The 22,788-nt window shown below is 31.7% G+C and overlaps 4 protein-coding genes across 4 annotated transcripts in view; 3 read left to right on the top strand and 1 right to left on the bottom strand.

The window, feature by feature from the left end:
* Window positions 1–1,705: 1,705 nt before the first annotated feature.
* Window positions 1,706–8,096, top strand: LOC106342703 (chloride channel protein CLC-a). Its single transcript, XM_013781707.1, has 7 exons — window positions 1,706–1,944; window positions 1,982–2,192; window positions 4,302–4,502; window positions 4,583–4,760; window positions 4,835–5,367; window positions 6,608–7,745; window positions 7,846–8,096. The coding sequence occupies exons 2-7, from the start codon at window positions 2,017–2,019 to the stop codon at window positions 7,948–7,950; spliced, it is 2,331 nt and encodes a 776-aa protein (XP_013637161.1). The 5' UTR covers window positions 1,706–1,944; window positions 1,982–2,016; the 3' UTR covers window positions 7,951–8,096.
* A 6,659-nt stretch (window positions 8,097–14,755) lies between these two features.
* Window positions 14,756–17,092, top strand: LOC106338873. The gene is made up of 6 exons (XM_013777750.1): window positions 14,756–14,827; window positions 14,891–15,055; window positions 15,299–15,456; window positions 16,521–16,577; window positions 16,673–16,715; window positions 16,801–17,092. Exons 1-6 carry the CDS (start codon window positions 14,756–14,758, stop codon window positions 16,906–16,908), a joined length of 603 nt encoding a protein of 200 aa, XP_013633204.1. The 3' UTR covers window positions 16,909–17,092.
* Window positions 17,093–17,874: 782 nt separating this feature from the next.
* Window positions 17,875–19,948, bottom strand: LOC106339488 (cystinosin homolog). Its single transcript, XM_013778315.1, has 8 exons — window positions 19,673–19,948; window positions 19,448–19,580; window positions 19,053–19,142; window positions 18,833–18,957; window positions 18,593–18,635; window positions 18,380–18,497; window positions 18,242–18,291; window positions 17,875–18,161 (listed from the first exon to the last, which is right to left on the bottom strand). Exons 1-8 carry the CDS (start codon window positions 19,789–19,791, stop codon window positions 18,036–18,038), a joined length of 804 nt encoding a protein of 267 aa, XP_013633769.1. The 5' UTR covers window positions 19,792–19,948; the 3' UTR covers window positions 17,875–18,035.
* Window positions 19,949–22,203: 2,255 nt separating this feature from the next.
* LOC106338872 overlaps window positions 22,204–22,788 on the top strand; it is an 816-nt gene continuing 231 nt past the window's right edge. The window contains exon 1 of the mRNA XM_013777749.1: window positions 22,204–22,721. Coding sequence (XP_013633203.1) covers window positions 22,204–22,721 — 518 coding nt within the window. The remainder of the gene's footprint in view (window positions 22,722–22,788) is intronic.

Raw genomic sequence — 22,788 nt, 5'->3', positions numbered from 1 at the left:
TCTTTTACCACCAGATCACGAGGCCCGGTTAAATAATACCAAAAACTCATAATTTTCAAAATATTTGTTACAGTTGCTTGTTTATACACGATAGATACATTAAGAAATCGACGATCTGATCTTTCAATTTTCTTCATTTTCTTCGAAATATTTTGATGAAAAATGAAGAAAATTGAAAGATCAGATCGTCGATTTTGTAATGTATTTATCGAGTATAAACAAGCAACTGTAACAAATGCATTCAATCAATGTTGTAAAAAGGATAGCCTCTAGCCAGTGAAAGTTGTAGAATATTCTACAAACTTGTATGGACAGTATTTGTATATCATTAGTCTTATACACATAAAAACATAATAAGTTTGTCAATGATGCCTTAGCTAGAGATCCACATGCAACAGCTTTATCTCTCCAAAAAGGAAAAGTATGGAGCGTTGATCTGTGCAAGAAACAAGTGAAAATAGTCATATAATGTTGTACTTTAGAAAATACACATTTATTCATTTGATAAATCAAGAAATTATGAAAATGTAGTTATTCTTGAAGGAAAATAATAAAAATTGCTTTTACAAAAAAAAAGAAAAAAAAGTGAAATTTGTAAGAAACTATTTCGTTAAAACTAATATACCAGCTTGATAAAGAGTTGTCATCATGCATGCACACACCGGGAGATTTTGGAACTATCCACGTAAAACGTTTCTGTTTGCCACAAAAACTCTTGAATGTTTTTTTCTCTTTTTGAAAAAAAAAACTCTTGAATATTCGAGGTCAAGAGTGGATAAAAATTTATTAAGTTTAGTGAATAATATAAAGAGTGTGATTGGGAAATATGATATATTAAAGTTGTGACTATCACAACTTTTTGCTGATCCAAAAGATTTTTTTTTTTTTGACAACCCAAAAAATTATTTCTGTGTTTCACTAATAATTTACCAAACAAGTAGAATATGTTTTTTTTTACTCTACTAACTATTCAAAGAAAAGGATATACACACTCAAATTTACTCTCAGTTTTGTTAGAATAATATTTTTTTTGTCATCAACATAAACAGATTGCTAAAATTCTGAATAATATTTATTTTTTACTTTTTCAAATTTCTTGCTAAAAATATAAATGTCATTAACTGAATAATGATTGGTTGATTACCGGATTAATTTGGAATCCAGTTTGCTCGAAAGAAACTGATTTTCAAGTTTCAAAAAAAAAGAATCTGATTTTCACAATTTTATTTTACTTCATTTTCCACCTTTAATTTTTACTTGAATTTACTTTAATACTATCAATCAGACTCTTACCCTTGTTTTAGTTAGAGTAAATTTGTTTGTGTATTTTATCATCAATAACAGTAACTTGAAGAAATATAAAGAGTTTTTTTTTCAACTAATTGGTAAATTTTCAGAGTAATAAGAGTAATTAACTTTTCTCTTAATTATTAATTCTCAATGTGCCATACAGTTAAAGCCAAAAATGTTCTTTCATTCCTTCAACATACGTCAAAATCACATATCCTTCTAATTATTTTCTGTATATTCATGTTAAAACATAGTTACAAAATAGGAGATTCCTATACACAAACTGATAAAAAAATTACTTTTAAATCGTAACAGATACGGTAATTTTCCCTTTTGTTATATTATTTAAGTAGATAAAAAAACAAAGATTGTCTTATCTCTACTTCTCTAGTGAGAAACGCATATGGCACCCACCCATCCACCCACTGTGTCTCCCCACAACAAATAAAATTTTAAATAAATGTTAGCATGCGTGTACAATACAAATATATATACATATAATTTGTATGTAGAGGTATGCATGTATGCTTCTATATGTGAAAGATCTATAAAGCTTTACAAAAGTGCTTCATCTAGGAGAAACGACAAAATACGCAGAGAAATCCAAACAAAAAGTGCTTCCTCTTGAAGATCCATCCAAAAGGTTATTCTTCCGTTTTTTCTATTTCTCCTTCTTTCTCTGGGTGGTCCTGTTGATCATACAGAGAGGAAGACAAAGAGTTATCGATGGCTGAAGATGGAAACTTGCATATTGGTAATAGTAATTACAATGGAGAAGAAGAAGCAGATCCAGAGAATAACACTATGAACCAACCTCTCCTTAAGAGACATAGAACTCTTTCTTCAACTCCTCTTGCTTTGGTCGGTACCAAGGTTTCACACATCGAGAGCTTAGATTATGAGTATGTCTTCTTTACCTAGCAGAATCAGATTCTTAGTCTCATTCTCTTTCTTTAAATCTTTGATATTTACTCTGTTTTCAGTTAAATTTTTATTTTTTTGACTAAAGGCTTTCATAAATTTTCATTTTTGCAAAATAAAAGAAATACTTATTCTTTTTATTTGTTTGTAACTGGGCTTAAAAATCTTTTCTATATAGTGTTGAGCTTTTCTCTGTTTTCAGATATGTTTATTTAAGAAAAAAATTGGATGGATTTTTTATGTTTTATATAAGGATTTAATCTCACTCTCTTTTCAAGTAATCTTCGTTTAGAACTAGGTGTTATGTCTTACGAATACTTATTATTTTATGTCTTATTATTCCAAAAATCGGCATAATAAAACTCTAATTGGTAACATGTTGAATGAAAAAATTATGGTGAATTCTTTGTTCCTCAAAATTTATACAAGTTATGTTAAAATTTTAGTCAAATTATTGAAAGGTAGATCCCACTTTTTTCTTCTAAATTCTCCGTGGAAGAATGAATTTATAAGCAAAAATTTTCCTATGCAATTTTGATAAGGAACAAATTGAACAAAAATTCATATTTTTTTTTTCAATTCCTCAAATGAAATTTTATTTTTTATTTTTTTCATTTTTTTCATTCTTCTATTGGTCACTGAAGCTATTAAAAATAATTTAGAAAATATCTTTATATAAATATTTTTGTTTGACGAATATTTAATTATAAATTATTTTATATCTCAATTTTTAACTTTATAATAAAAAAAATATTGTTTTCAGATAGCAACACAATATATATAAGAATTCTCTTAATTTTTAAATACATTTTCACAATTTTATTATATTAGTTTATAATTAATTATTTAATATAACATATAAATTTAATATTATTAAAATAAAATTTGTGACTTATTATATATAAAATTCATTATGGGTTTTGTGATAATTAATAAATATTCAGTTAAAAACTAATAATAAATCAACGATCTATATAAAAGCTTAAAACCTAATAAGAAAATAAGAATTTTAATATGACATATAGATTTAAATATTATTAAATGAAAATTCGTTTTTAATTATATATAAATTCATAACATATATTTAAATTAATAAATTAGTGATTCTGCTAAAAAATATTAATAAATCAATGACTAAACCAAAACCTAATAAAAGCATGACAAATAAGCAAAATTGACTAAAATCATGGAAAGCATGACAAATAAACAAAATCAATATAATTATATATCTAATTACATATTTTATAGTTATATTATTTAAATTAATAAATTATGGACTCAACTAAAAAACTATTAATTAATTAATGACTCAGCTTAAACCTAATTAAAACATGACAAATAAGCAAAATTATCTAAAATCATGGAAATCATGACAAATAAACTAAATCACTTCATAAATAATAGTATATTTTTTTTGAATGGATTATGGGTCTCAATCTCTTTCTATAAAGCCTCAGTCTCTATCTATTTTTATTTTTAGAACATAAATTATCTTTTTAAAAATTGGATAAATATATTAGTGGTCGAGACATTATTTAACTGTTGTAAGAACACTTCCAATGAGGGTTATACCCATTGGAATTCTAAAAATGAATATGTGTGTATGTATGTATTGTATATGTGTATATAGTTGTGGGGTCCACTAAATAGTGTAGAACCTCTACCCAAAGTTCTAGTGGATCCCACAGCTATATACAATATATACATACATATATATTCATTTTTAGAACTCTAATGGGTAGAACCCGGATTGGAGGTGCTCTAACACTTCAATATTCTCTCACATCTCAATTTGCCGCAAACAATCATCAGCCAAATCTTGAAAAGAATCAAGATAAGATTCTGATACCTTTTATAATAGTTGTCTGATAAGTCGTGGTATCTATCTTTTTTGATAAAGCTTTTTATCTTTTTTTTTTTTTTTGAATAAAAGTTTTTTATCTTCTCTATTAAAAGATAACCTTCATTCAAATAAAAACATGGGGAACAAATTTCGGTGATAGAGAGACATATGAACTGTTGTAATAAATTTGTATAAAAAAACAAACAAACAAACAAAAATGTAAGCTATAATTTTGTGGTTTCTTCAGGATAAATGAGAACGATCTGTTCAAGCATGACTGGAGAAGCAGATCAAAGGCACAAGTGTTTCAATACATATTCGCAAAATGGACATTAGCTTGTCTTGTTGGTCTCTTAACTGGTCTCATCGCTACTCTCATCAACCTCGCCGTCGAAAACATCGCCGGTTACAAACTTCTCGCCGTTGGCTACTACATAGCGCAAGACAGGTATTGACTCATCAGAAAACAAAACAGCCAAAGATCAAGAAACTGAGTTACCTTGTCTGACAAGTCTTGTGTTGAAATAGGTATTTGACAGGTCTGTTGATCTTTACGGGTGCGAATTTGGGTCTGACTTTGGTGGCGACAATACTTGTTGTTGTCTTTGCTCCTACGGCGGCTGGTCCAGGGATTCCTGAGATTAAAGCTTATCTCAATGGCGTCGACACTCCCAATATGTTTGGTGCAACCACCATGATCGTTAAGGTTTTGCTTCTTAGACCTTCATGAACAATCTAAGATGACATTTTTTTTTTTTAACTCACCCAATTTTGGATTAGATTGTTGGAAGTATTGGAGCAGTTGCAGCAGGACTTGATCTTGGGAAAGAAGGGCCTTTGGTTCACATTGGAAGCTGCATAGCTTCTTTGCTTGGTCAAGGTGGTCCAGACAACCATAGAATCAAATGGAGATGGCTTCGTTACTTCAACAACGATAGAGATCGTAGAGATCTTATTACATGTGGATCCGCCTCTGGAGTATGTGCGGCTTTCAGATCACCAGTAGGAGGAGTGCTCTTCGCTCTCGAGGAAGTCGCTACGTGGTGGAGAAGCGCTCTCTTGTGGAGGACATTCTTCAGCACAGCCGTTGTTGTGGTTGTACTGAGAGCGTTCATCGAGATTTGCAATTCTGGTAAATGCGGCCTTTTCGGTAAAGGAGGACTCATTATGTTTGATGTGAGCCATGTAGAGGTTAGGTATCACGCAGTAGATATAATCCCTGTCACGTTGATTGGAGTCTTTGGTGGCATTCTTGGAAGCTTATACAACCATCTTCTTCATAAAGTTCTTCGTCTTTACAATCTTATCAACCAGTAAGTGAAACTTTTAGAGCATTTCCAATAGTATTCTATTTTTCATTTTACAATAGAATTTAGAGTAAAAATGATCGATAGTACTGTACTTTAAATTTTATAATAGAGTAAAAAATAAATTTACTCTATAAATAGAATAGTTTAGTTATTTTTTATTTATCTCTCTATTTTTTCTCTAAAATAGAACATATTGGAGTATAACCTAGGGGAGTTCAATCCAGATATCGGTTCAGTTTCGGTTTGGTTTTTTGATATTTTGGTTAGTAAAATATAACTATCATTCTAAATCCATATTTACTTCGGTTTGGTTTATATACCGTCGGTTTTCGGTTTATTCGGTTTTATACCAAAAAACATAATTCTTTAGTATGAGATCATATTATATGAATTTTAGAGTCATGTTGTCAACACAATCATTTATTAAAAAATATTATATTTTTAAATAAAAGAAAAAAAAAACGCTTCTACCATCTAATAAAATAATCAAATCTAGAATTAAAATCAAAATTCAAAATTTTGAAAATAAAAATAAAAAATAAAAAACAAAAAACAAAACAGAAGCACGAAGAACCAAAGAAGTTTTTTCTATTCTTCCATAATTAGCATTCATCAAAGTCATGTTTTTCGATTGAATAAGAAACACTATTCGTTTATAGATTAAAAAAAAATTGTGAAGAATTTCCACTAATTGTTGTCCATCAAATTTATAATATTTATTTCGATTTAGTCAATGCTAAAATAGAACAAAAAGATCAAAAAAAAGACTAAGAAAATAAGAAGCATCAGTTGCGATGAATTGTTATTTAATTATACTTTAAGTGTTTTACAACTCAGGACTTCTTTATTAATGTAAAAAATATGGTAATAGTTATTAGCAAACAAATTAACTTATGATTTTCATACGTCGTTATAAAATATATACATATTTACATGTTTCTATTTTTTATCGGTTTTATTCGGTTTATTCGATTTTATCGGTTATATACCAAACTATATCCAAATCTTACGGTTTTTATAAAATCACATCCATTCGGTTTGTATGGTATATACCAAATCCAAACCATATTGTCTATTTCGGTTCGGTACGGTTCGGTTTTTCCATATTGAACAGCCCTAGTATAGCTATAACCCTATTTTGAAGAAAAAAATAAAATAAACCATTGGAAATAGCCTCATGAACAATAAAAATTTCAACAACACCAAGAGTTATGACTTTACTTGCTCTTTTTTTCTTGTGCAGGAAGGGTAAGATTCACAAGGTGCTTCTGAGTCTTTCGGTGTCCCTTTTCACTTCAGTTTGCTTGTACGGTCTTCCTTTCTTAGCGGAATGCAAGCCTTGTAACCCTTTGATAGACGAGGCATGCCCAACAAACGGAAGATCAGGGAACTTCAAGCAATTCAACTGCCCCAACGGTTATTACAACGATCTAGCGACTCTGTTTCTCACAACCAATGATGATGCAGTCAGAAACGTTTTCTCTTCAAACACTCCTAATGAGTTTGGTATGGTTTCCCTCTGGATATACTTTGGCCTCTACTGCATTTTGGGGCTCATCACATTCGGTATAGCAACACCTTCGGGTCTCTTCTTACCGATCATCCTCATGGGTTCTGCTTACGGTCGGATGCTAGGCACTGTGATGGGATCTTACACAAAAATTGATCAAGGGCTTTACGCGGTACTCGGTGCAGCTTCACTCATGGCTGGTTCCATGAGAATGACCGTCTCACTCTGTGTGATTTTCCTAGAGCTCACCAACAACCTTCTACTGTTACCTATTACAATGTTTGTGCTTCTCATTGCTAAAACAGTTGGAGACAGCTTCAATCTGAGTATCTACGAGATCATTCTCCATCTGAAGGGTTTACCTTTCTTGGAAGCGAATCCGGAGCCGTGGATGAGGAATCTCACTGTAGGTGAGCTTGTTGATGCTAAGCCTCCGGTTATAACGCTCCGTGGAGTAGAGAAAGTCGCGAATATAGTCGATGCGCTGAGGAACACAACGCATAATGCATTCCCGGTGTTGGATGGGGAAGATGTAGATAATGGTGCTGGGACAGAGCTTCATGGGTTGATCTTGAGAGCACATCTTGTTAAAGTTCTGAAAAAGAGATGGTTCTTGAATGAGAAGAGAAGAACGGAAGAGTGGGAAGTTAGGGAGAAGTTCACACCGGTGGAGTTAGCTGAGAGAGAAGACAATTTTGATGATGTTGCAATAACAAGCTCAGAGATGCAAATGTACGTTGATCTTCATCCTTTGACCAACACAACGCCTTACACTGTGGTGCAGAGTATGTCAGTGGCCAAGGCTTTGGTGCTTTTCCGATCAGTCGGTCTCAGACATTTGCTGGTTGTCCCCAAGATTCAAGCTTCAGGAGTAAGTTCGCCTCTCCTTTATTTTTTTTACTAAATTGAATGTAACAATATTTCAAGAACACTACTAAAACTTGTTTCATGTCTCTTTTGTGTGTTTGCAGATGTCTCCTGTGATAGGGATCTTAACAAGGCAAGATCTAAGGGCTTATAACATTCTACAAGCGTTTCCTCGCTTGGATAAACACAAAAGTAGAAAGCTGAGATGAAAGAAGCTAATCTAAGCAAAAGCAAAGAGGTTTCTTCACCTTTTGCTTATGTGCAAGTGATTGCATCAGCTTTGGATTTGTGTTTCATCCTCCCATTCTTGGTCATATTTTTTTCTGTCCAGTTTTGCTTGCATTCTTTCTTCAATACCCACACAAAAACACATATATTGTTGTTTCGTACATTTGTACTTTCTACTAAGCTCTATATTTCTTTTTACCAGATATTATAAGAATAAAAGCAATTTTTGTAAAAAATAATTACTTATCCCCAAAATCCTAAGAAGAGGATAAGCTTATACAAGAACAGCATTGAAATAAAAAATTCGGTACAATCTTACAACTTGGTAACTTCGAATCCTTAAGACGATATAGTCAAGTCGCGGGCAATGATATTTTTGAAAAAGACAAATATTGGTGTTATTTATTTTATAATTCTATGATTAATATATAGAAGCAAACTCTTAACATTATTTTTGAATGTAATGCACATATCACATCTATACTATTTTAGTGTATAAGTAAATTCTACCATCAAAGGCTTTCAAAGATTGCATTTACTAAGATGTGGATCAGACCAATCAAACATTTTGAAACGTTCTGATAAGAATTTTGTTAGTTTCTAGTTCAGAGAATTTTGTAATTTTGTTAGTTTACACTGCAAGCAATGATGGACTCGTACTTGTTTGTAATTTTGTTAGTATCTAATTCAGAGAATTTTGTGTTTATTTATCAGTAGATGCAGGAAGAAGAAAAATGATTGCTTTCAGTGATGGTTGTAATGTAAATGTATTCTTTTTTTTTTTTGAACAAATAATGTAAATGTATTCTAACGACATTAATTGTAGTGTAAAGTTGTTTATTTGGTGTAACAAAAAAGTACATAAATCGTTCGTTACATACATTGATTTCTTTTTTTGACAACCATTAACTTTAATTACTTACTCATAAATTATGAAGGCTTTATTTGTTACCTACCCTAAATCAAATGTAATATATGTATACATATATAATATATTACCAAAAATAAAATTAAATATAAAATTACAACAAATAAAAATAAATAAAACAGTCTGCAATTCGCGTGAAGATAGTGAGAACATGGAAGACACCCATTGGTTCAATTCGACCCAGTACATGTTTGGTTATTGGAGATGAAAAAGTGAGAATCGTATATTTTTGTGAATCTGTTTTCTTTTTCATATATTATCCTGACATATCATTTCACCTATTACAACAGGGTACAACCATCGACGCAACTATACCTTGGGAAGTTAAATTCCTGTTTGGAATAAATCTAGACGAAGGTGATTGGTTTGAAATCTATGGGTTTTAACCCATGTTCTAAAACTCGGGCGAGTTGCCGAGTATGCGGCCGCGTTTGCGCAAACCGGAGCCACGCCGTGGCGAATTGAGGCTGTTCGGAAGTATAACGCGGACAAGCGAGTTAAGTTCGAGTTTACTGCTTTATTGCAAAAGTCGGCGAATTATTATAGAAATCGGGTTATTTGAGTTGTAGAAAACTTGTATGATTTGGTTTTAAAATCATATGCTGAGTTTAAGATATGTAATTAGTGAATGAAACCTAAAGAAAACAAGTTAAAACATGTCATTATCGTGAAAAAAAATGTCTGCGACGAAATACACATTTTCAGATCTACGAACTGAAGAAGAAGGTGGGGACAAGATGGTCTTTTAATACTCACTAAAGACAAAACGAGTAAAAATAACAATAAAAATATGACTTGAGTTTCGATTCTGAGAACTCTAGTTGTGTAAAGGGAGCAAAAGCCACTAAGCCACTCTGCATTCTTACGCTCATCATACATAAAATAATATATATATAGTTAAATTGTATAAATTAATCTCCGCGTACTTCCCGATTTTCTCTCAATTCGCTAGGTCCGGACCGCCCGCACGCGTTATGCCTAGCGCAATTCCGAACAGGAGTTTTAACTAATTCATGCTTGTGGACTGATACGCACAACAAGTAACAAATATCATATCATCCTCACCCAAAACGCAGTGTTATTCAACCTATGACAGAGTTTAACTTTCTTTGCTGTGCGAATTACAAAACCATCCTCCGTGGTTTATCGCATCCTAAGTTCTATATTGGTATGGGCCAAAATTTCAGTGACAAGTTTTCTTAGTTTTATGATTCAGTTCTTTCCATCTTTCATAGTAGCATATAAATTCGATAGTCTATATATTAATGTCTAACCACGTTTTCGTATGTCACTTAGATCTATGCAGAGCTTTGGTTCATGTAGGCCCTCTCGAAGATTTAATTCAACTGCAACCCAACCAGATTAATGGTGGACACCAAAGTAGAATTCAATTTTCCATCATAAATTTTGAGTGAGTGCTATTCTTTTTTTTTTCTTTTTAAGTTTACACCACTTCATATTTAATAAAATCACACATTATATTTTATGCAGTTGTGTTGAAATCAACTGTATTGCCTATGAAACTGTAGCTGAGAAATTATACGAAAACTGGTTTTCATCAACTGCAAAGGTTGTTGTTTGTATATTGAAGCTATGGTGAATTGAGTGGGGCGAAGGTCAGTTTTTTTTTTAATTTAGACTCTTTTACGGATCAATATTTAAAGATTTGTTATGGAACTGAATTGTTGATTTGTATAGGTTGGTTGAGCTATATCACAAATTTTGAAGAATGTTGGGATATTTTATGTGATCCTCAAATTCCTGACCTAGTTTACTTCAAATCAATGTGAGTTTAATATGAGTGACATTATTATATTTAGTAAACATCAGTGCTATATAATAATTGCTAACATAAATAATATATTATATTTCAGGATTCCATTATATCCCTTTTGATTTTAAAGCAACAGCGTCCAAGACTTTGACGTTAGAATTATGGGAGTTCTATGTCAATTTTTGCTTTTGGGTTTTTTTTTAAGTTGAAAACAAATTATGTGTTCTTGAGGGTTCAATAAGCTTCAATTGCTTTTAGTTTGCAACTATGTTTTTCTTACTTTCGAGAGTTATATCCCAATATTATATTTATATTTGAATCCGTTATGGTTTTGCTTATACAAGTTATTGATGACCCCGCAAAACCGAACAATTCTGATAAACTTACTTATGGAGGTTTTCATCAGCCGGCAAACACACTATTTAACGTACTAAGAATGAAAAGGTAACATAATTTTCGTTATTATTAAACCTGAAATAAACTTATCTGCATACAAACCTTTTATATGAGGTACCGAGAAATATATATTTTACAATGTGATCTATTTCACTATCATATTTCAACAATGGCATTTATAACTTCTATTGGCACCTTATTTTAAAATAATTGACTCCCTACTTTTAATTGTTCACCAAGCAAAGCAAAGCAAAGCAAATCTATTGGACTTAACTTTTCCAGACCATTAACCGAGAATCTTAGATGTTTGTATCCTTCTTTCCCTTTTCATTGTCCCTCTGAATAGTAGTAAGTGGTGGATCTTTATATATTTTTACTGAAATTAATTATATATGTTACTATAGATTTCTAAGTACCCTTAATATATAAATAACGTATATTTAGGGGAATTATTTACTAAATCATTACATATATCAATTGGTATGTAATCCCTTTGGTAATTTAACCGCATATCTAACTATACCATAACTCCAAATTTCCGTACACGGGCCACAATCGAATATATAAATAACAGAATATCAAATAAAAGCAGAAATGTTCTACTTAACTTTTCAGGTATATTTTTCTGATACACCACAGTAAGTTGTATATGTATTGCGTGAAAAGAAACATGAAGAATATCTATTTAGTTTCTTGATATAAACTAACATCGAAAACTATATATATAGTTATTAGTTAGTAATGTAATGACATACTAGATCTTGATCCGTGCGGACGCACGGGTATTTGCTTTCGTAAACATTTAAAATTAAATACATACATTATTGTACTAATTAAATTAGAAGAGACTAATTAATTAAATATAATTGAGTTATTTTTATTATTCTAAAAATTTAAACGATTTTGATTAATTTATTTTCAATAAACTAATAAATTAATTTGATAATTTAATCTATTTTATAGTTTTTTATGGATTGTAAAATTGAATTTTTGATTTTGATTTAAATTAAATAAAGGATTGTATATCTTCTAAATTTATTAGGTAGCTAAATATTAGGCAATTTCGTAATAATTTTTATGGAAAGTGTTATTTATAAGGTCAATGACATTGGATAATAATTATTGAGGAAAACTTAGGGTTAAGATTTATTTGTACTTCAGTTTTAATAGTTTAGATACTCCTTACATTTTAAATAAATCAGCCCGACAGAAAAATGGTATGTCAATATATACAAAATCTAAATGTCTACTCTAATATTACTATCTTTGGTTAACTGGCATTTTTAATCGCAGTTAACCTAACTATATATAAGCCACAAGTGACATGTTAAAATCCATTCTCCATCACAAACAATAGAGTACACGAGAATCTTACTTTCTTTATGTGATGGCAATGTATTGTGTTTTTTTCCGAGTTGCAGCCAAAGACATACACGTTAAGATTGTCACACCCTATTGTGATGGCTTCAATCCTATTTGTGATGGCTTCAATCCTATATGTGATGGCTCCAATACTTTTTTTTTTTCTGCCCGAAAAATAGGTTCAAACTGAGTAGACACCCTATGATAATGACTCATATATCGGGAATGATTGGTTGAGTTTTATCTCTCTACTTTAGCTTTATTTATTTTTAAATCACTAAATTTTACCAATCATGTTGTAGCTTTACTTTTAAAAATTAAAGTCTACATCAAGTTTTTATTAAGTTTTACCAATCATGCTTTAGCTTTATTTTTAAAGCTACAACAAAAAAAATAAAGCAAAACTTTTTCTTATGTATTTTAGGCAAAAACCCTACATCTTGAATCTGTAAAATGAAAAAACTATCTATAATATCAAATAAATTATATGATGATAATTAAAACTTTTATAAATATTTTAATTTTGATTTTGGATGTTTTTAAATTATTAAAATATTTAAATAATATAAATATTATTTACATATCACATTTTAAATTACAATAAATTTTGATAATTTATTAAAAAATATTAATATAAATTATTTTAATTGATATAAAATAATAATTTTATATATACAACACATATTTTATATATTTTATTTTAAAATATCTACAGCCTACCGCTTGCCGCTACAACAAATTTAACTGCAGCAAAAGTCTCTGCAGAAAAAGTCTATAGTAACAACTTTACAGCTACAACCGATTTATCTACAGCTAAACATCTACAGCTAAATTTTTAAAGCCACAGTCGAACCAATCATCACCATCATCTACATATAAGTTGTGGCCAATGAAAAGTCCAAAAAATCCAATCTAGAACCAAATCGATATCCACATTAAATAGACCTAATATCTTCTTATCTTATAAATAACGAAATTAATAATCTCATCTTGCGCAAGGCGCGAGTTATCATCTAGTTGTAAATGTATTCTAACAACATTACTTGTAGTGTAAAGTTGTTTATTTGGTGTAACAAAAAAGTACATAAATCGTTACATGCATTGATTTCTTTTTTTGACAACCATTAACTCTAATTACTCATAATTTATGAAGGCTTTATTTGTTACCTACCCTAAATCAAATGTAATATATGTATAAATATATAATATATTATCAAAAATAAAATAAAATATAAAATTACAACAAATAAAAATAAATAAAATAGATTTGAAACATGTTTATATTATCATTTTTTTAAAAAAATTATAAAATTCATTTAAAGATTATATAGTTTTTATCTTTTGCAAACAGATTACTTTGTAATTATATGATCACCAAAAAACTTCGTTTCACCTTTGGTTTCAATTGTCAACTACTTCATGTCAACAACCATAGCAGAAACAATTAATTTTGTTAAGCTGCTTAGGCTCATAATTTAAGCCCAGTTTTTCAATTTTTTTTTAAACAAATCCTATTATAAACTCATTTATAAACAACAAATTTAAAAATTGTTTTTAAAACTTCGAATTCTATGACTTATTCTTGGGTTCACTCCCTAGTGTGAAACTCTAGGTTCACCAACCAATAGGATTGTGTTATTTCATATTCTATATCTTTTAAGAAAGGAAACAAAATATTGTTAAATTATATTATCTTTTTAAAATTAAATGGTAAAAAAAAAAATAGTAGTATTTACGAAAAAAAATATTTTTAACGTCGTCAGCAAAACAATAAACCCTAAATCCTAATCCCTAAATCCTAAATCATAACCCCTAAACCCTTGGGTAAACCCTAAACTCTAGGATAAATTTTAAACTCTAAATCAAAATCACTGAACACTAAAACACTCAGGGTTTAGCGTTTGGGATTTAGGGTTTAGAGTTTTAGGGTTTAGTGTTTTTATTTAGAGTTTAGGATTTATCCAAGGGTTTAGCGTTTACCCAAGGGTTTAGGGTTTACCCAAGGGTTTAGAGTTTACCCAAAGGTTTAGGGTTTTCCTAAGGGTTTAGGATTTATGATTTAGGGTTTAGGGATTAGGATTTAGGGTTTAGTGTTTTGGTGACGGCGTTAAAAAGATTTTTTTTAATTCATTTTTCTGTAACTACTATTTTTATTTTTTTATTTTAAAAACATAATATAATTTGACAATATTTTATTTTCTTTTTTAAAAGATATCGAATTTGAAATAACGATTCACCCCCGTAACTCGAATTCTATTAACCGTTTGGCTGACAGGAAAAAATACAATGCAGAGAAAAGTTTTTTAGAACTGAAAGAAGATTGGCAATGGGTGAATCTGCAGTTCTGTTTCATTCATATTTGTTCGCAGCTCCTCTTTCTCGTCATGAAGCTCATGAGGTTACCTTCTTTCCTCTCCTTTTTTATTATTAATTTGAGATTATAGTTTGTTGGATTCCACAGGATAATACGATCCATGCGCTTAGTCAATCAGTCTCCTTTGGAAGATTCACGACAGAGAGTCTTGAATGGGGGAAGTGGTCAAGTTTCTCGCACAAGAAGTATGTCGATGAAGCAGAGAAATACTCTCAGCCTGGATCTGTTGCTCAGAAGAAGGCTTTCTTTGACGTCATTACAAGAGAATAGCTGAAGCTAAGAAAGCAAAACAACAAGTACAACCGGAAAGTGTTGCGGTGTTGCTAAACACTTTGGAGACATTGACTAAGGATGAGGTTAAGGAAGAAGAGAGGGGTGAAACAGAGTTAGTCTTGTGTGGTGAAGAGTTGGTTTCGAGTATTGAGAAAGATGAAGAAGAACCCAAAAGGACGAGTGAACAAGAAGACGTTGTGGAAGCTAAAACCCTGATTACAGGTTGTTGTGCTTGATGGTCTGGAAGAGAAGGAGAATCACGCTGAGGATGAGAGCTCTTCTGTTGAAGAAGAGAGAAAATCTGTAACCAAGAACTCATCGTTGTTTAGATCAGAAGCTCCAGACAAAGCAATGGAGCTTGTTGTCACACGGAAAACAAGGTACATAAAAGCAGCTTTTGATTGTTCCTTTCTCTAATAACTTTTTTTTTCTATTTCTGATAATCCGGGGTATCCGGCGGACCAAAGTCCAACCGACTAGTTTCTTGGGAGCTGTCCATTGGCGTCAGACATACCCAATTATTCTCAATAGGCCTGGGCGTTCGGGTACCCGTTGGCATTCGGGTCGGGTTTTTCTGGTTTTCGGATTTTTCGGGTTTACGCTTCTAGGTCCCATACTAAAATTTTATTAGTACGGGTCGGGTTCGGATAATAACACTTCAGGTTCGGTTCAAAATTGTATTGCATCATAAAACCCATAAAGTAATCATATATCGTACGGACTCGGGTTATATCGGTTCGGTTCGGATATAACCAAAGTAAAAAACAAAATTTTTGAAGTAAAACATAAAGAAAACATCTAAATTAAATAAAAATTAATCTATCACATATAAAATTGATAAAATAACAATAAAATATTAAATCAAGCATGAAACAAACATCATTGTAAACAATATGTATTGCCTTATAGAGAGTAGACTTTTTATTTCAATGACAAAATTATAAAATACTTATTTATATCTAATTGTGTAGTTTAAGTATTTATTAGAACATTAATATTTATTATTATATATAATATTACCACAAATATTGAATTTAATAATTGGAATACTTATATATATTTCAAAATATTTATATTGACTATTAATTTCGGATTTTTCGGGTTACCCGTTCGGGTTCGGTTAATAACACTTCGGGTTCGGATATTTTTTGAACCATCATACAAGACCCGTTCGGGTATTTTTACGTTTCGGGTCGGATAACGGGTCGGGTTTTTCGGTTCGGGTTCGGTTCGGATTTCGGGTTCCGGATTTTATGCCCAGGCCTAATTCTCAATCAGAATTAGAGATCCATATCGCCTGGTCACACATGTTTAGTGTCCTGGGATTGTTTCGAATCCAGATCGCATAGCTCACCGGAATTCGCCTACCACTAGACGACCCATGTGTGGTTTCTCTTATAAACTTTTCCTCTGTCTGATTAGTTTTGTTATGTTACCCTTGCAGTGAGAATTTGATGAAGAACAACGAAAAACCCGTTCGTCAGCGATTCAGTTTATTGAAGTGAGACGGATTTGATTTCCTCTCTTGAATCAATTTGCATTTGAGTTTGATGTTCTTGTCCTAAGTGTATAAACTCTTTTTTTTTTGTGATGTAGGCTTTTCATGGGAAACACTAAGACTCAACGTCAGAACTCCAAGGTAAAACTCCGATATCAACAAGGAGAACATTTCTGATTGCTTTTAGTAATGTAACGACTGATACTAGCTGTGTTTTTCCTTACAGAGAAAGTCAGATAAGAAACCAAACAAACCATTTCTATGTCTTTGCTTCAACCCTGATATGGTCAGGGAAACAAAAGGGCCAACCAAAACTAAGAAGAGGAATCTCTGAGAATAAAAGATAGATTCTTCTTCAGTGTTGGCTAAAACGCTTTTAGAAAGATCTGTCCTCGGATTCAGAGTATGGTAGCAAAATAGAATCTTTTGAGTGCACAGTGGCAAAACACAAAACTGGAACACCCAGATGAAAGAAGGCTTCATTTTCTTGTATTGTATATCTTCAATGAAATAATTTGGTTTCTTTTACAATCTTATTCTCATTATGCTTGCTTGTGTGGTTGTTATATTGTAGATCTTCAATGAAATACCTTGGTTTCTTTTACAATCTTACAAAACCAATAACTTGGTTTCTTTTACAACCTGATGGTAGGAACCTATCTTTTGATTTGGTATGGATTGTGTCTGTTCAGTATAAAGATATAAACTCTGCATGATTATTTAGTTTTGTAATCACTCTAAACAGACATACCTACTCCACATCTAAACAGACATACCTACTTTACATAACTTATCAATATAGTTCTTTATTTAAGAATCAAATCACATTTTGTATGGAGTACATACCAATAGAGCTAAGAAACATCTTATGTTACTTTTGGCCCCAAAAAATAAATATATCATATATCCTTGAAACACATGCTTTATTTGCTTTTTATTCAGGGCCGGCACTGATGTCCACCCACCACCCCCACATCACAAAAACTCATCCTTTCATTATCATGAGAACCATATTCTCCTTTATCATCATCATCATCATCATCATCATCACTTTGTTTCTGTATATTCACAAGTTATTCTACAACGCTTCATTTGCATTCTTTTTCCTCTTCTTCATCAGATTCATAATCATAACCATAATACTTCGAATATATGATAATATATGTATATAATTATAATGTATATATCTAATTATCACGGACAAGAAAGATTCTCACAAACTTATTTGATAGAAATAAATTATATTTAATGAAATAGGTTTGGACAATTTTCAAAGAAAAAGTTTTCTCGATCTTACAAGAAACTCAAAATTGACCGTTGTAGTATGCATTCGGTTTTTTCTTTAACATTGTGATAAACTACAAACACTGTAGTTACTTAACAATACAACACAGGCTTTACTTTCTGTACAAAAGGGAAAGCTGTGGAACTAAGAAGGGTTTTGTTTCCCCGACTTTAATTCTAAATAGATTCATGAGAAGGATCTATGAGAGGCTCGTTGGATTCCTCAAGACATTTTGAGGGTTTCTTCGGAGGGTACAACACATAGTGTTGAAACATGAAAATGAGATCGAAAAATATCGTGACCTGCAGAAAGATATGTTTGGTCAGTTATAAGAAAGAAAAAAAACAGAGAAAGAAAGACTACGGCTCTGGATTTTTCTTACTAGTGAGAGAAGAGTCTTCCCAATGTTCCCATAGAAATTCACCCAAGAACCTAAAAAAAACGAACAAAAGAAGATAGTGAGTGTTAGTTTATGCGCAGCAAACAAATTAAAGCAAATGACGGAAAAGAGATTTGTTACCTTGGTCAATCGATTGAACAACCATTTGGAGATAATTAGAGACTCCTCCAGTAAAATCGAGAAGAATATTCTCAATGCTCCACCCGACTGTGCTCTTCCTAGTAAAGTTCATCTTCGCCTGTGAAGAGACAGATAAATGAATCCATAGTTAACACAGTTTCAAAACCAATTGTGAAAAAAAAAAACTAACTAAGCTTCAGAATCGTTTCTCACCTGTGGAATGTACTTGACGCATGTCATGCATACCTGAATCGAGCTATTATAACAATGAACATTATCATCAAAAGGTATATCCACAAATATTTACATCTTTCCATTACAGATTAAAAAAAAAAACAAGGAGTTATCGTTTCCTCTAATAAACGAATAGGAGAATGTTGCGGTTTCTCAAGGAGTTTTGTTAGTTTTTTCTCGAAACATCTTAATAGGATAACTCGCTAGTCAAATGCTTACTTGAAGAGGGTAATGAGCCAGAGCCAAGAATGTGTAGGCAAAGCAATGAAGAAACAAGTAGCTCCAAATCCCCAGACAAGGATGACAAGACCTGTAGCACATCTTGATACTTTTTGAGTTCCGCGCTGACAATATTAAGTCACTTAGAAAACCATCATAAGATTAAAGAGAGAGAGAAAAAAAAAGAACAGCCCATATATAAAAGGAGAAGACTACTCACTTCGTAGATACAGATCTGGAAGAGGGTAAAAGCTGTCATACAGACAGCATGGATTGAGAATGCAACATCATTTGCAGCCACAGGTATCATCTGGAGAAAATGATATATATTTTTTAACCTTTCAAGTTAACAAAAAATACCTAAGCAACTCTCCTAAACTTTTATCAAAAAAAAAAAAAAAAAGTTAAGACAAATATTTGATGAAAGATATTGTTGCTAAGTGCCAAGTGCTAACACAGAGATCAATAAATCTCTGAAAATATGACTTGAATCAATCTCTTGTTAAGACATAAGAGCAGTCACCCAGCCATTTGAAACTTACGAATTCAAATTTTATCCATCCAAACTCAATACGAAAGGAATAAAAAAGCAGAGGGGAAGGAAAGAGATACTACCTCTTTGTCTCCATAAAGGTCAAAGTACTGTTTCTGAATAAAGGGGCTAAAGTAGAGGCAGACGTTGTAGATCATATACGATGAGTGCTTTGTGAAATTCAAAAGAGCAAAGTCGAAGTTCAATCCAACAACACTTGAAAAACACCGAAACATACAAAATCAAATTTCCGACGCAAAGCCCAGAAAGAAAGAAAGAAAGAAAGAAAGAAAGAAAGATGAGATTACCTTTTCCTTTTGAAATTCAAAAGGAGCTGAGGGTAGAAGCTAATCGACCACGAAGCAAACGTGATCCATCCGACGATCTCGTACAAGATTTCTAGGGGGATCGAATTCCACGAAGCCATATTTGTCTCCGTCTGATTCGATCAAAAGCCTTTTGACGACTGTTTTTTTCTTCTTTGGAGGAGATTGGACGAGAGCCGCTTTAATAAAGCTTAAACAACAGAAGCAATATGATGATGTCGTGTCATGACGGCCTTGGAGACTTTTACGCTGCGTAAAAGATTCCACTATCTGAACCTAACGGTTAAACATGGGTATATTCGTATTTTGGGAAGGCTCACCCACCGACCATTTTTCTTTATCGTCAGTTTTTATGTTCAAATTAAGAAATCGATGGGGACCTCCCAACACCCACGTTTTTTTTTATTTAAATATTGTGTTAAACTTATCTTTTTAGTTTTATTATATTTTTATAGGTTTGAGGAGGTGCGAAGCCAGAAGTATTATTTTATGGGTGCATTATTGATAAGAAGAAACAAAAGAGAGTTAAACTTAATAGGTGCATAATATGGTTTTTACCATTTTACCTAACAAATTTTAATGGTTTTAACTTTTAAGCATAAAAATTTGAATCTTATTATTTGTATGGGTACCTAGCGCTGCCTTCGCCCCTGAGTTTAAGTATAAACCTATCTTGTTGGGAATGTCCTAAAATCATTTGTACTTACTCTTGTTAAAGTCGTAACGTCGAGGTTCGACAATCGTATAAAATTAGGTGGTTATAATGTTTTGCTAGAAACTGCTTATAATCTATGGATTGAGAATCCATTACTAATTTTATATGATCCTACAGGGTCACACATCTAAGCAAATTGGATTAATACATAAATTGGAGTTTCATTTTTAGATATTATATATATTTGATATATATAATTACAGTATACATGTTGGATGTGAATTGTCTTAATATGATTAAGTCAATTAACATAATGGACTTGGGCCATTCTCATGTTTAATGAGATTATGTCACGTAACACACACACACATATATATATATATATATATATAGATATATATATTGCTTGAAAGTGAGATAGAGGCTGGCCGCATAACGTCTCAGCACGAGACAGAGAACGTGTTCTCATAATCAAAAGAAGAAAAGTGTTTCTTCTTAAAACAAGCAATGGTGAAACCCTAATAGCTTGAGATTTGATCTCGACGGCACTAGCATCCTGTATCGATCCAATTTGTGTGCGTGTGGATACCGGTAGAGGCACGACATTTGGAGTGCTAGAATTCTCGACTTGGTTTATTTATCTTTCCGCTGCGAGTAACCAGGTATATCCGAAACTCTAAGATCTAAGTTTATTTCAGTATTGACATGAGATTCTAGGCAAACTAAATTCATAGGTTGATTTATAAATAGTTATAAACCGGTATGAATTTCCAACAGTGGTATCAGAACCTGCTTGTTTAATACTGAAATTGTTATTGTTTGAACTTGATATGTTAGCTTGTTAATAGAAACCCTAATTTGATTATGGTATATTACGGTATAATGATATTGATTTATAACTAGAACTGGCGTATCAAGTTAAACAATTAGAACATCTGAACGTCCATATGAGACACACGCTTAGGTTGAAGTGCCTTTAAAACTAATGTGCTTATGTTCAGAATAAGATTATACGAACGTTGTGATTATTGTAATCAATTAGTTTTAACATGCTTCTGTCTCGTAGTGGTTTTATGCATAACTCGTATGTGCAAGATGCATAAATTATATTTAGCACATGTGTATAGAGTAATAATCGATTGCTTGTCTAAATTAATATATGTATTTAAGATATTATATCAAAGAGTTGATATAGATTCGGTTAAATCGTTTAACGCATTTTGATAATTTTAGTTATAATTCTAATTTGATTAGAACAAATTCTAAGATTATTTAATCAATAATTAATAATTTTAATTAGATTAAATTAATTTAATTATTTATAATTCAATTAAAATACACATAAGATATGTATTAGTTATATTTATATTTTATATTAGATATAAAATTTAAATATAAATTAAAATTGAATTAAAATTTGATCCTCAATTAATTTCAAGTATTTTTGATGTCTATCCAATCTTATCAACTATCAAGGTTCGTTTCGTTGTAAGATGGGCTTGCCAAAGTAAGGTGTCTGCAATTACATGAGTGAGGTAGATGGTAACGGTTACCATATGAATATAAGATTGATTTACTTGACAATTTTGGGTTTAGAGACATAGGTTGGATAAGACATAAGATGTCATCTGACAACCAAGAATTATATTGGATATAATTAGCAAAGTGTTGCTTACCTAAATAGCTTTATATTCGGGCGATGAGCCAAAGCTCACTCGGATTATAGTGAAATATGGATCTTGGATTATTATATTCAATTTGAGGAAATGTTTTGAGTATAATATGAGTTTTCTTAATTGTTGAGATTTCTTTAATTCCTGAACATCATATTAACATTTCCCACTCTTCTATTCCAGAAATGTCAACTCCCCACTGTTCATTCTCATTACGATCTGTCCTTGAGCAGGACAAATTGAATGGGTCAAACTTCCTTGAATGGTATCGAAACCTCAGAATTGTTCTCAAACAGGAGAAAAAGGACTATGTCCTAGAGAAGGTTCTTCCTGAAAAACCTAAGACCAATGTCCAACATGCTGAACGAACTGCTTATGATAAGCATGTCAGTGATATGGTCGATGTGTGTTGTCTTATGTTGGCAACCATGAACTCAGATTTGCAGAAGCAATATGAGAACGTGGATTCACCAATTGACATGATCACTAGCCTGAAAGGTATGTTTCAGGAGCAAGCTCGAACTGAGAGATACCAAACAGTTAAGTCTCTCATTGAGTGCAAGCTACCAATAGATGGTCCAGTTAGTCCACATGTCATCAAGATGATGGGTTATATTGATAACTTGGCTAAGTTGGATTGTCCTATCAGCCAAGAGTTGGCGACTGATCTCATTCTACAGTCATTGCCGTCAAGCTATGATCAGTTTGTTATGAACTACAACATGAACAACTTGACAAAGACTTTGACTGAGTTGCATGGGATGCTTAAA

Source organism: Brassica oleracea, chromosome C4 (genome assembly GCF_000695525.1).
Source record: "Brassica oleracea var. oleracea cultivar TO1000 chromosome C4, BOL, whole genome shotgun sequence".
NCBI lineage: Eukaryota > Viridiplantae > Streptophyta > Magnoliopsida > Brassicales > Brassicaceae > Brassica > Brassica oleracea.
The sequence above is the reverse complement of the archived record's forward strand: the minus strand, read 5'-3'. Positions and strand labels throughout refer to the sequence as shown.

Bases quoted from the DNA above. Each gene is read 5' to 3' on its own strand.
- LOC106338873 (XM_013777750.1), top strand. From the start codon at position 14,756: ATGGGTGAATCTGCAGTTCTGTTTCATTCATATTTGTTCGCAGCTCCT. The intron at 14,828-14,890 runs GTTACCTTCTTT...TGGATTCCACAG, and splicing joins CTCGTCATGAAGCTCATGAG to GATAATACGATCCATGCGCT. The intron at 15,457-16,520 runs GTACATAAAAGC...TTACCCTTGCAG, and splicing joins GTTGTCACACGGAAAACAAG to TGAGAATTTGATGAAGAACA.
- LOC106339488 (XM_013778315.1), bottom strand. From the start codon at position 19,791: ATGGCTTCGTGGAATTCGATCCCCCTAGAAATCTTGTACGAGATCGTC. The intron at 19,143-19,447 runs GTAGTATCTCTT...CATTTTCTCCAG, and splicing joins ACCTTTATGGAGACAAAGAG to ATGATACCTGTGGCTGCAAA. The intron at 18,498-18,592 runs GTGAGAAACGAT...GTCTCTTCACAG, and splicing joins GCGTCAAGTACATTCCACAG to GCGAAGATGAACTTTACTAG.
- LOC106342703 (XM_013781707.1), top strand. From the start codon at position 2,017: ATGGCTGAAGATGGAAACTTGCATATTGGTAATAGTAATTACAATGGA. The intron at 4,761-4,834 runs GTTTTGCTTCTT...ATTTTGGATTAG, and splicing joins CAACCACCATGATCGTTAAG to ATTGTTGGAAGTATTGGAGC. The intron at 5,368-6,607 runs GTAAGTGAAACT...TTTCTTGTGCAG, and splicing joins CTTTACAATCTTATCAACCA to GAAGGGTAAGATTCACAAGG.